Source organism: Lepidochelys olivacea (assembly GCF_965140295.1).
Source record: "Lepidochelys olivacea isolate rLepOli2 genome assembly, chromosome: 1".
In the NCBI taxonomy this organism is placed as follows: Eukaryota; Metazoa; Chordata; order Testudines; family Cheloniidae; genus Lepidochelys; species Lepidochelys olivacea.
The window spans coordinates 159,729,576-159,742,936 of NC_140411.1; the positions used below are offsets into that span (position 1 = coordinate 159,729,576).

A 13,361-nucleotide genomic window follows, 5' to 3' on the forward strand; every position below is an offset into this window, starting at 1 on the left:
CATGTAACAGCAGTTTAAATTGAGAGGCAGGGCCAGATTCTGCCCTCACTTTACATTTGTGAAATATTTTGTGGTCATTAAATGTAATGCCATCAACGATGCACCAATGAAAGATAGATAGATAAAGTGGTTTGAGCTCACTCATGGCCTTAGATGTCATTCCTTTAGGTGTCCTTTTCAGATAATGAATTTCAGCTATGGTTGCTGACCTATCTAATAACTACTGTGACGTGATAGATCTTTGAGCCGGGGAGGAGGACATTGACAAAAGGGTCATTTTTCTTCCTCCTGGCACAATGTGGTTGTGTATTTTGTTCAGGTGCAACCTGAGTCATACTCCTTTGGGATTCACAGTTGCACCCTTGTTACACCCCTTGTTTAAGGCCATTTATTCTACTGCAGGATGCTTTGCTGTCTTAACTACGCGTTTATCTACATGGGGAAGTTTTACAGGTATCGTTTTAGAGATATTACTCCCCACTTTTATTTCAGCATAAAAATGGCTTTTTTGGGCGGGAGGGGGTTTAGCTGTAAACCCTTCCCAAGCAATGTAAGAAAAGGAAAAGTCACTCTTATACCAGAATAAGAATGTCCCAGTGAGGGTTGCCCAAGTATAAATACATTGGATTATACTGAGAAAATTTTCCTGTGTAGACAAGGCCTTACATACTTCAGTCAGTTACACCCTGTAGGTGTCCACTTGGCACCCATTTATACTTTTCACATCCCATGTATGCCAGCACCTGGTCTCCATTGCAGAAGTCAAGAGCAAAGGAAGCAGCTGAAAAAAGCGTTATTTGCTTTACACTACTTATATATGATAAACTGCCTTGTTTATGCACACAGATCAAGGCCCTTTACATTAATTTGCAGCAACAAATACATTTTTAAAAGACCCTGTAGTTTAAAAAGGCAAATCCTGAATTCTGCACTGGATCATAACTCTTATTGAACTCAGTGGGAGTTTGCCTAAGTAAGGAGTTCAGGATCCAGCTCATTGCACTTATACATTTAAAACACGAAGACCTGGAATTATTTCAAAATGTTGCATACTTGGCACAGTTGCAAGATCTTGAGGTCAAATTCTGAGCAGATGCGTGCACTCGTAGACAGGAAAAAAGGAGCACCTCTTCACCAGCACTGGCTATTGGAGATGCGATCTGATCCATTCAGGCAGAAATAGCCCTGGATAGCCACATCTGTTGTGAAACCCAGTTTAAGGAGGAGCCTTGTTTGGGGAAAATTTGTCAGCTCTGTGAATGCTGGCTTCCCAAATCCAACTACCAAGCCCCATGTACTGCAGATACATAATTTATTTCACCATGTAGCTGAAATAAGACAGTTTGCAACTGTGGCCCTAAAAGCATCCCAGTGCCAGAGGGAAAGGGACTTGCTGGTATCAGGTAATGAGTTTCAGCTGACCCAACCAATTCAGTGTGCCCTAACTCACTTTGGTTATAATCTGTATCTAAAAGGTATCATGCAATACGTGACTGGAAAACTAATAATTCACTGATCGTTAATATTCTGTCAAGGTGTATGCAAAGGGTGTGGACAAAAACTCATGAGTATGTGCTAGAATTATATTCTTGACATGTGTTTGTTGTGTGTTGGCATCCTTTCGTCTGCGAGAGATGGTGGGAATTGTAGCCTACGTTGTAGACGGTTTGCAATGTCTCATGTGTCTGAATAGTCCAATCCGAGATTTGCATGATCTTTGGCAGTTATTGAAAATGTATGTATCTTGGTTGGGAGCTGCTTGCTTCCTATGGGCTCTTTTCTCTTCAAGCTGTAGGAGCCAGTTTCTGTCATAGACTTTGATACCCTGATGGAGACAATGGCGCCACTTATTGTGATCATTTACCAAGATTTCCCATTGGTCAATACCAGGTGTTTGGTAAGTAATGCATAAGCACAGTCTGCCTCCGAAAAAGGAATACATATTTGATTCTCTGACCAGACAGGTCTTCAAGCAGACAGTGAAAGTCCGTTGTTACATATTAGGTAAACAAGGCTATTGAGCCAAAAAATGGGTGAGGAGATAGGATGGTGTCTATGCCCCAGGAGAGAGAAGCTGGGTCCGGGTTTTACTTTTCAAAGAACACATTGTAAAGGTTTACTTGTCTATAAAGACAGGAGGGCTGAACCTCAAGTGATAAGCAATTGAATCAACTGATTATATAGAATATTACTTTATTATAAAAGTTTATAGAGTAAGGTCTTTTCTGAAAGCTAATGACACTGGTGATTAATATTGTGAAATGTATATATTTACAATATATGAGGAAATGTGGATATTTTATGATATTATGCTTTACAAATCTGTGGCCAAACAGGAAGAAACAAGTGCTCCCCTCCGGACAAGAAAGAAGGTAGCTATTTTCCTGTCTCCTATGTAAATTAAGCAAGGTGGAATCAAAACAACTGAAGCCCCATATACATACAGAGGGATGGGAGGCCCACGGGAAGGGAAGAACCAGCATGAAGACATCCTGCCTCTTGAAACAAAATAACTGAACTTTGCAAGATATAAGCAAAGACAGAAGTCATCTTTGGCACTCATCACTAGACAGACAAAAGAAACCAGAGCTCTTGCAAGCTGAGAAAGATGGGTCCTTCAATCAAGATGGTGGGGTTTGAAGTCTCTGGAAACTGAATATAGGTTAGAAACCTGCTTAGGCAAAGATGTTTTACCTAGGAAGACACGGGAAGCCAGCATCTTGTACTTTTGTGGAAGGTCCTGACTGAGGGAAAATCAGCCATGGCTGGGAGAAAAATGTCTGGTGAGAGAAACCATCTTGAACACAGCCTGTACGTTGCTAGATTAAGTTTTAGAACTTCTAGATGAGTTTTCACTTTTATTTGCTTGTAACCCTTTCTAACTTTATTCCTTTTACTTGGCATCACTCAACCTATGTCCTGTTGTTAACAAAGTTGATTTATTTTTAGCTATAAACCAACTCAAAGCTGTGTTTAAATGGAAGAGTGCATTTACCCTAGTTAAATTAATAAGCTGTGATGTGCGTTTGTGTCTTTAGAAGAACACAGAACCCTTAGCATTTCTCGGAACTGTCCAGGAAAGGATGGATATTGCAGAGCACACAGTTTTGTGGAAACAAGGCTGGAGGAAGCTAGAGTGCGGCTGTAGACAGGGTGCTGGGGTCAGAGCTGCTGAACCAGGGCTGTCTAGCACACAAACACTTCAGGGAGTGACCTGCATGCTTGTAGGCTGCTTTTGAGCATTCCAGGCTAGAAGCTACAGCAGCAAAGCACCGTAAGGAACCCAGTGTGGCAGGGCCAGTGGTGACATAACCCCGCACTGGTCTGGATTGAACCCTGAACCATGGGACAGCAACCTTTCTTTATCTCCTCCCATTCCAGCTGGCCTGCCTGTGCTGAAAGGCTGTGCATGCAGAGTGCATCTGCAGCTAGGGTTTAGTAAGCCACCAGGGAGAGAGCCCGTGGAAGAAGGAAGCATTTGGCTGGCTGGCATAGTTCGGCAGAGCGCTCTCTCTGGTGCCTGCTCTGTATACCCGTTTGACGGGGAGCCCCACAGAAGTGTTGGCCTCACCTGCTCTGGTCCATGGATTCTGGCAAGCTGCTCGTACTAGCCTAGAGTGAAGAGGCATTGCTGCAGCTGCGGTGCGGCAGAAGGTTCTCTCAATTTCTGTCTTAAATGTGCCTATGCCCATGGAGCATATAAATGAGAACTTGACCATGTCGAAACTGTGCTGTATGACAGTGCTTTATGTGTCCTATTGCCCTCTCTTCCATAGGTCTATTTTATGCACTACACAGGCTGAAAAAATAAAAATCAGATTGTATATAGAAAAATGCTGCTTTGAACTTTACTTTCGTGCTGCAGAGTAACTAAGAACAATCATTTTACTGTTAAAACAATAAGGAAGAATAGAAACAATAATAGAGCCTTGCAGTGTTTTAATCTGCAACCAGGAAACAGGGGACGAAAGGCGTGGGTGTTCTGTGTTTACAATTCCAGTTTCGGCCAAGGTAATTTAAAGCCTCTGCCTCTTTAATAAAGAGCACAGGTAGCCTCTGTTGCCTAAACTATGTGAAGTCACACGAAATAGATGTAGTCTATTTTATATATGCAGTATATTTGTTGGTGTGGACAATATAGTATTTTACATTTTACTTACATTACATATTCAGAATCAGTGTGTGTGAACCACAGTAGGTGAAAACCTGCATTGATATTAATGGGGCTTTTTCCTTTGACTTCAGTGAGATCCAGATTTCATCCAGTGTGAGAGTACAGAAAGGGAAAAAGAAAGTGAGATATTTTCACATATATTGGAAATACCTTAAAAACCTAATGCTAATAATGGGAAGTTTAAAGTATTCAATGAGAAGAAGGTATTCAATGGTATTCTCTTTAATATATGGTAAATGTATTAATGAAAGAAGTTGACTGTAAGGGAAGGGAGTGTAAATGACTAACAAGGGTTCTGATTTGTACAGATATCCAGCATAACCACATAAAATGGAAGAAGTTAGCTACATTATCATTGTTTAATTAATTTTTAAAAAGTACTAAAAAATTCAAGGAATGAGACTATATTTTACAGGACTACACTTTATTGAGTGTAGGCACTTATCCTTTGGAGTTGTACTTCACATAAAAGTGAAAACAGCACTATAAATATATATATCACATCCACACACCCAACGTATTTTAAAAGTACAGTATTAAGGTTGAACAGTCAAGCATTAAAAGATCGGAAATTCCAGAATTAATTCTGCTCCCTTGTGTGCATGCGTTATCATACAGTCTTCAATTACACGATCACATACTGTTTTTTCCACAGGCGCTCTTCCTCATTTAGTGCACAGGATGGGCAGTGCTCATTTAATGAGCAGCTATTTGATATTTTGTTTTCTTTTCATTGTTCAATATGTGGCCCCAGGCCTGATTTACTGCACACTATTCAAACCCTGCTCTGAATATACAATTATTAATTTCCTCATTGGTTTTCACGCTAATCACTAGGTTATCTGAGTGCTTCACAAACATTACTTTATCTTCCCAATCCCTATTATCTCCATTTTACAGATGGAGAATGGAAGCACAGCAAGATTAGGGTAAAAATTTTAATTACGGTCCACTAAGTTTCGGTGCCCAATTTGAGATGCCTAGGACCTCATTTTTCAGAGTGCTTAGCATTCTATACCACTTTATATGTTCACCTTCCACCTCCCACTGACTGCCGTTGCAGCTCTGAATTCTCAGCACTTCTGTAAACCAGATCCCAAGGTCTCAAATCAGGAATCCAGAAAAGGAGGGACATACTATTGGTGACCACCTTTGAAAAGTGTGGTTTAAGTGACTTGCTCAGCATCTCATAGGATCTCTGTGGCAGAGGCAGGGGCAGAATCTAATTCTCCAAGCCAGCATTCAACTACTGTAACCATGAAACTATCCTTCCTCTTCCTGCAGTCCCGTGCCTCATTCACTGCACACCTTCCAACTTCTATAGCAAATAAAGCAGAAGTCCCTCGGACAACATTTTCTTTTACTACACAGCCCTGATTCCTCTCCAGAGCAGCTCTATCCTGTGTACTAAATGAGGCAGAGGTCCTGAAGAAAAAAAATTAAATGTGATCATGTAATTAAGGACTGTATCTTAATGCATGCATACACACAAGGGGGCTGAATTAAGGTAGCACAAGCCACCTTAATTCTGGCATTTCCTAACTTTTGAGTGCTTGACTTTGCAACCTTATATTGTTCTGTTAACACAGTATTGTATGTGTATAATTTCCTAGGTTTTTTAAAAAGCCAACCGAAAAAACAGAAATTCCATCATGTGGCAACTTATTGTCACCAGCATGGGTCATTAGCAGGATTGGAACCTTTAGATCCACCTCACAGAACTCTGCCACTTGAATTGATAGAGTAACCGACAGTAGTAGGTTGTCATGTGGTCATCTTCCATGTGGACCAGCAGAAGAGGGGGACGGGACAGGACACTTTGACAATGGGTTTCACAGATATTTGCTGACAGCAGAGGAAAGGTGAGACTCAGGAATCCTTCGTTCCATGTCAGGCTCTGGATGGGAGTGTATTGTAGTGTCTGTCCCCCATAAACATGACCCCTTCAACCCCATCCCCTCCAACATGTCCCTGTCCCAGCCCTCTCTTCCCCATCCCTTGTTCCTCATTCCCATCCCAGCCTCCACTCCTTCAGCTTCTCCTCCCAGGCCCAGTCTCCTTACCTAGAGACTCCAAGTCTCAACTCTTTGGACTCTCTGTACCAGTCTCTCCCCCAATCCCAGGGCCCCTCCCAGTTCTCCTCCATACCCTAGCTCTTTGTCAGATCTGTCTCCCCTCCTCCCACATCTCCTTACCCTGGTTCTCAGTTCCAGTCTCCTTGTCCATCCAGTCCCAGTCCCCCCCACCTTCTCTTCCATTCTCAGCAGCCCCTAAATCTATTGGCTCCCAGTCCCCTCCTGTTTCCCTCCCTAGCTTTCAGTCCCCCCCCGCCCTCAACTTCCAGTCTCCGTTTCCCTCTTCCCCCTGCCAGTCTCCAGTCCCAGTCTTCCCACAGGCTCCTTGTCACCATCTGCTCCCTCTGCCTCCCCTGCAGGTGAGGCTCTTGTTCCCTCTGCATTCAAATTAGGCAGCTTCTTCCTACACGCTACCTTGTCATCAGCAGCAGAAGGGCGTGGAGAGACAGGCTGTCTGCCCTCAGTTTCAATGTCTGGCCCTGCTCTGGGCCATGGCAGCTCAGAACTACAATTGTGCAGAAAATCCTGCTAATCACTGGACTGGAGTGTGCTCAGTACAGATGGAATATTTGGGGAATTTAGCAGCTAAAATTGAAGCAGTCTCTACTGAGCATGTGTAAACTGTGATTTTTCAGAGGCTTATTACTTGTCCAAATTTGGGCAAATATTCATAGGGACAGAAAAAGGCACATCCTGACATAAAGACCACCTCCCTTCCCAACTTTCAAGTCCCTTCTCCAAAGCATAGGGGCGCTAGAGCTTGTCAATGAAAAGGTCACCAGAATTTTTTTAACATGGACAAAACACCATATTTTCCCCTAGCTTCTTGGAAATGACTTAACTTTTTTGGCTGAAAATTTCCAGAACAATTCAGCCTCAGGCAAAGACCCAGCATGGAAAATTTCAGCCCAAATGTCTAAAGTCTGGTAAAAGTCATAAGTAACTGAAAACAGAGTGATATAATGAGAAGTGTCAGGAGACTTTAATAATAGGCAATGCTACCAGTCCCTTGTATTATAATTAAACAGATATCGATTTTATATATAGTAATTCCTAATTGTGTTAAAAAATAAAGGGCACTTACGTTCAACTTTTTTCTCCAGCATTGCCAAGTGATTTGCTACTTCAGTTTTCAGTTCATTGATTTTAAACACCCTGGGAAACAAATTCAGATCTGAAATATACATTTATATCTATATGTACACAAGAAAGAAAAGATTTTCTGCTAGAAACCACACACCAGTTTCAAAGGGTGGACTAAGGAATGACATTTAACGGCAAGTAAAGAACAGCAAAATCTGTGCTGAATGTACAACCTTGAAGAAAGATATGTGCACATTCAAAGGCGATGGAGAGTCCATGAAAATTAAAAGAGAATGCTATAGTTATGGCTCTAAGAAAATGAAGTCATCACCCCATCTTCCAGCAGATACTTGTTATCATGCCCCTTAGGGAAGCAAAACTAAATTGATAGTGCTTCAAGACCAGCATACAGGTATTTGTACACTTTGAAGCTCTTTTTTCTTTCAATCAGATTGGTGGCTTGCAGAGATGTAGCAGAATCGATCCCTCTTACTGAAGCCAGTGAGGATAAAACAAGCATTCGAAAAACATTCAGAATTATTATCTGAGGGAAGAAAAATGTGCACATGAAAATTGATAAACCGATGCTGAGCCTACAAAACTAAACAAAGCAGCACTTTTTTTGCCGCCAATAAGATGATGGAAGCACAATTAAATCAATTAACCTTTCCTTTCTTCTGGAAATACCGTCCAAATTCCATCTTGGCCTAAGCCTTGTGCATCTCCTCGTTGCAGTCAATGGGAGTTGTATGGGCTGAGTCTGGCAGTAAGGCTGGAATTGTCAAGAGTTCTAAGGTCATGAGGTGCCCAACTCCCTTTGAATTTCAGTGGAAGTTGGGTGCCTCACTTCTTTAGCCCTCTTTGAAAGCCTCAGCCGGGGTCAATAAAAGAAATAGAACTTTGCATTCATAACAACGATGTAAAGTTTTTACCTTGAGAATTGTTCAGCAACCTGTGTCAGTACACTCTGGAACAATTCCTCTTTCTCTAAAAAACAAAACAATGGGAAAACATAGTACACGACACAGAAAGAGAAGACAGTGAAGTCTGACACTGTATGCATTACTTCAACTTTAGAGCCTGGCAAATGCCACCCACCTGCTGCAACAGGTCGGGGAACTTGATGGAGCCATCAGTGAAGGGGGACAGTCCCAGCAGTGAGGTAAGGAGCTACTCACTGAAGGACCTCTCCCTTGGAGTCTCTGGCACTCATTGGCCAGCTGGAGGGGAAAAGGGTGCTGGTTGGCTGGCATTCCCCAGCTCCCAGGATTTAACCTGGAATAGGGAGCCGTGTGGAGCCTCTTTGGACTTTATTCCTGCAGCCCCACCCTACCCACACTGAACTAGGAATGGGAACCTGGCCTGACAGAGGCTGCAGACCTAGCTCATCGTCTGATTAGGGGCGTCAGGAAAGATTCTTTTTCCCCCCTGGGCCAAGTAGCAGAGGACCAGAGAGTTTTTTGCCTTCTTCGCAGCACCTTCAAGCCACAGTGGGTTAAGTAGGAATGCGTTTGGTACCTAACGGGGGTACTTTGATTGAGTTGTTGATCTGTCACAATTTGCAGCTGGTTCCAGCACAGTTAAAGGGATAAAACAAACAGTTTCCAACCTAGGATTTTGGTGATGGGCCTTGGGTTTTTGGGACAAAGTGAGATGTTAGGGCCCTCACGGGCAGAGTGCCCATTCTGCTGCACCCTTTGTTCCCCTTGAGAGAGTACATTGTGCTGCCACTCAGAAGGAGCAGAGTACCAGGGGGTAGGCTGAGGAGTGCCTACACTGAGTTATGAGTGATGTGGTAGGAGCTCTGGAAGTCTTGCACTGGAACCAACTAAATGCCTGGTACAGATGAGCAGGGGTGATTGTAGGTAGGGTCCCTCCGCTGTGTTAAAGTTTAATAAGATTTGTAGCTTTCGGCTTAAAATCCATCCACGTGTCTGTCCTGTTTTCGCAGTGGGTCCGCATCAAAGAAATATATAAAGCAAAGCAGCTATTCTGGTGCCTTGAATGTAACCATTCGTTTGGAATGTAGATATGCCAGTGATGGTACCTTTCCCCTTCCACTGGACTTGCTACTTCCTTGGTTCTACCACAGTCTCATATCCTCTGGCTACAGATTACAGTCAAGGTTTTCAAAAGAGGCTGGTCATTTTGGACGCCCAACTTGAGATATCTGAAAAATATCTGATTTCCAGAAAGAATTCTACTCCTATCCTCTGACAATTAGGTCCCTTTCAGGTGTCTCAGGGTGGACACCCAAAACTGGAGGCACCCAAAATCACTAATAGCTTTTGAAAATCTTGGCCCACTTTCCTCTTTCTGGCTCACACAGGTTGCATTTACACTATAAACACACTGTCTGAAGAACCCAGTAACAACATGTTAATGCCTCAACGTAGCTAAAGCACAGCTTGGGATCACGCTTTAGTCCTATCTTTGGCACTGACTGTAAAAAGCAGAAACGTTCAGTAACTTCTTAAATCTAGGAAGTGTCATTCCATAACCATGTTGTATTCTAGGGTAGGTAATAGTATCAGAAGTGTCTTCTTTACAAGGGCATAACACACCATTGCTAAATAAGGTGATTTTGCAGAGTCGGAGCTGGCTGGTTGACTGTGGAGTCTGTAGTGCGTTTCAGCCATTGCCTGCAAAAACACACTCCAGATATTGGCCTACTCCCTGTCCTCCATTGTGAGTAACTACAATGTGGAAATAAACTGCATTACAGGAAATATAAAATTTTGACCTTTCTGGAGACCTAGGAAACCACTAGATCCTCTAGTTTGTTTGTTTTTAACTTAAAAAATTTCAGGTGAATTTAGTGCTCATGAAAGTTAGAGACTAGTAGCATGATCATAAATCAGGTAGTGTGCAAGCAGATGTTGTGAAAGTTTCTCCCACACAACACAGTAAATGCAGGAGGAGAGGAGACCACCATATTCATTTTCCTTTGTAATCCAAACTAGGATTAAAATTCAGGTCCCCAAACAAGAAAGGCCAGTCTGTGTATTAACTTGCTCTATTAGCTTTAGCATGAATCCCATTTTAATTTTCTAGAGGGCCCAACACATGAAATTGAAAAGGAAGTCAAGCTATAAATGATAGGACAGCACTAGGGTTGCCAGGCGTCCCGTTTTTGACTGGAAAGCCCGGTCGAAAAGGGACCCTGGCGGCTCCAGTCAGCACTGCCAACCGGGCCATTAAAAGTCCGGTCAGTGGTGCTGCGGGGCTAAGGCAGTCTAGTCCCTACCTGTCCTGGCTCCGTGCTGTGCCCTGGAGGCGGCCAGCAGGTCCAGCTCCTAGGCGGGAGGGCCAGAGGTCTCAGTGTGCTGCCCCCGCCCTGAACACCAGCTCCACAATCCCATTGGCTGGGATCCATGGCCAATGGGAGCTGCAGGGGCGGTGCCTGCGGGTGAGAGCAGCGCGTGGAGCCTCCTGGCCCCCCCGCTTAGGAGCCGGATCTGATGGCCACTTCTGGGGCACAGCGCAACATGGAGCCAGGACAGGCAGGAAGCCTACCTTAGCCCTGCTATGCCGCTGACTGGGAGACCCCTGAGGTAAGCCTGTGACCCCAACTCCGAGCCCCAACCTCCTGCCCCAGCCCTGAGCCCGCCCAAATCCAGAGCCTTCTCCTGCACCCCAAACCCCACATCCTCAGCACTACCCCAGAGCCTGCACCCCCCGCCAGAGCCCTCACCCCCCTGCCCCCCAACTCCCTTCTCCAGCCCAGAGCCCACTCCCACTCCCTGAACCCCTCATCCATGGCCCCACCCCAAAACCCACACCCCCAGCTGGAGCCCGCACCCCCTTCTGCACCCCAACCCCTTGCCTCAACCCGGAGCCCCCTCCCACATTCCAAATCCCTCGACCCTACCCCCCAGACTGGAGCCCTCTCCTTCATCCCAAACCCCGCATCCCTGGCCCCACCCCACAGCCCGCACTCCCAGCCAGAGCCCTCACCACCTCCCGCACCCCAATCCCCTGCCCCAGCCCAGTGAAAGTGAGTGAGGGTGGAGGAGAGTGACCCACTGAGGAAGGGGGAATGTAATGAGCAGTGGCGGGGCCTCAGGGAAGGACTGGGGCTAGGGTGTTTGGTTTTGTGCCATTAGAAAGTTGGCAACCCTAGACCAGTGGTTCTCAAAGCTGGTCTGCCGCTTGTTCAGGGAAAGTCCCTGGCAGGCCGGACCAGTTTGTTTATCTGCTACGTCCGCAGGTTCGGCCAATTGCGGTTCCCACTGGCCGCAGTTCGCCGCTCCAGGCCAATGGGGGCTGCGGAAAGTGGCGTGGGCCAAGGGACGTGCTGGCCACCCTTCCCGCAGCTCCCATTGGCCTGGAGTGGCGAACCGCAGCCAGTGGGAGCCGCGATTGGCTGAACCTGTGGACATGGCAGGTAAACAAACCGGTCTGGCCCGCCAGGGGCTTTCCCTGAACAAGCAGCAGACCGGCTTTGAGAACCACTGCCCTAGACAGCACTGAGTGATTTAACCAGGTAGCTAGAAAACAGCAAGTAAAATTTCTTGATTTTGTACATATTAAAAAACAGCCTAAAACCTACAGAAGTGGTGTCCATGTTCACAAGTAAAACATTGCTAATTCTTCAATGGGAGGAAAAGCAATACACCAAACATTGAGACCAATGCTTACTGCAGGAGAGAATTCTAGCTCTTTACTGTTCTTTATGACAACACAACTACAGCAAGTACACTTTAGACATATAGGAAAGGTTTATGCTATATCTTGGCTTTACAATGCTTAGTACTGCAGTAGTTGGCATGTTAGCAAACCTTAAGACAGATAAATAAGGAGCAACTTTCCAGAACGCTGATGTTTGACAAAATGAAAGGCATTCAGGATATACTTGCCTTTGACAATCTCCAGTAAATAATTCTTGCAATAAAAACTAAGATGTACCATACTAGGGAAGACCCTTGATCCAACTTGTCTAGTATCCTTTCTATTCCTGACAGTGGGTAACTGCTCTAGTTATGAAATGCCATGCTATAGGGACATGATTTTTTATTTATGCTTATGCCCTGAAGCATGAAACACGACAGCCAGATTATATCCTCCCCAGTATAGCTGCAGAAGCTATATCCATCACCTATATCTACACACACAGAGCTATCATTTATCTCTATCATCTATATGTACACTCACACACAATATATAAATGTCTAAGGGCAATCCTCAGCTGATATAAAGTGTCATAGCTCCATAGAAATCAATGGACCTATGACAGTTTACACCAATTGAGGATCTGTCCCAAACTCTTTGTTTTGCGCTATTTATCCAAATGTAATGTAACCAATAGAGAAGGAATCAGCAATAGACATTTTAAAGTGGAACAGGCCTATAATTCTAAAAGGAAATCTTGGGTAAAAAATTTTAAAGCATTTAAATAACTTCCGCACCTAAGCATCATTTTCAAAAGTAACTTAGGTACTATTAAAAATGGTACCCCTTAACTCTTTTGTCTGAAATGTTATGATCCTCACTGGCCTTGATATCCTTTGCTGGCATTTGGTTTGTTTTTTAGGCTGTATTTACTGACATTCAGTAAAACTGTAAATATATATGAAAAAGAAATAACTTTGACTGGACAAGAGTCTGTGGCACGAATGCAAATTAAAGTAAGATGGAGCATTTGAAATAACATTAAACATAAATGTGTCCAAAGTTTTGGACTAAGTGAGGTAAATCTAGAAAGTAAACATGGAAGATGTATCTGTTGTTGACATTGCTTGGGAGATAACCTACTTCTACATTAGATTTTGCTACTCACGCTTTAATTTTTACCTCTGTGCACATGGCTTATGCCTTCTTCCCCATTCAAGCATGGACTTAAATGAGAATTAACATCTATGCATCCCACCTGCAGTAGAGACCACCTCACTAGTCCGTACATTCTGCTTTACCAATATGCTACAGGCTACATTCTGCTTTACCAATATGCTACAAGATAATATCCTTGTATTATCATAGTGCCCAACAGCCCCAGTCAAGGACCAATCATAGTATCAGTATTTCCAAGT

General features: G+C 44.0%; 1 protein-coding gene across 6 annotated transcripts in view; it reads right to left on the reverse strand.

Annotated features, from left to right (window-relative positions):
• PDE9A (phosphodiesterase 9A) overlaps positions 1-13,361 on the reverse strand; it is an 81,811-nt gene that overhangs the window by 40,597 nt on the left and 27,853 nt on the right. For 5 of the 6 annotated variants that reach the window (XM_084624488.1, XM_084624487.1, XM_084624489.1 and 2 more), the window contains 2 exons: positions 8,265-8,319; positions 7,334-7,404 (listed from right to left, as the gene is read on the reverse strand). The exons of the other annotated variant lie outside the window; for it this stretch is intronic. In XM_084624488.1, the coding sequence (XP_084480614.1) occupies positions 7,334-7,404; positions 8,265-8,319 (126 nt within the window). The remainder of the gene's footprint in view (positions 1-7,333; positions 7,405-8,264; positions 8,320-13,361) is intronic. 6 annotated transcript variants of the gene reach the window in all.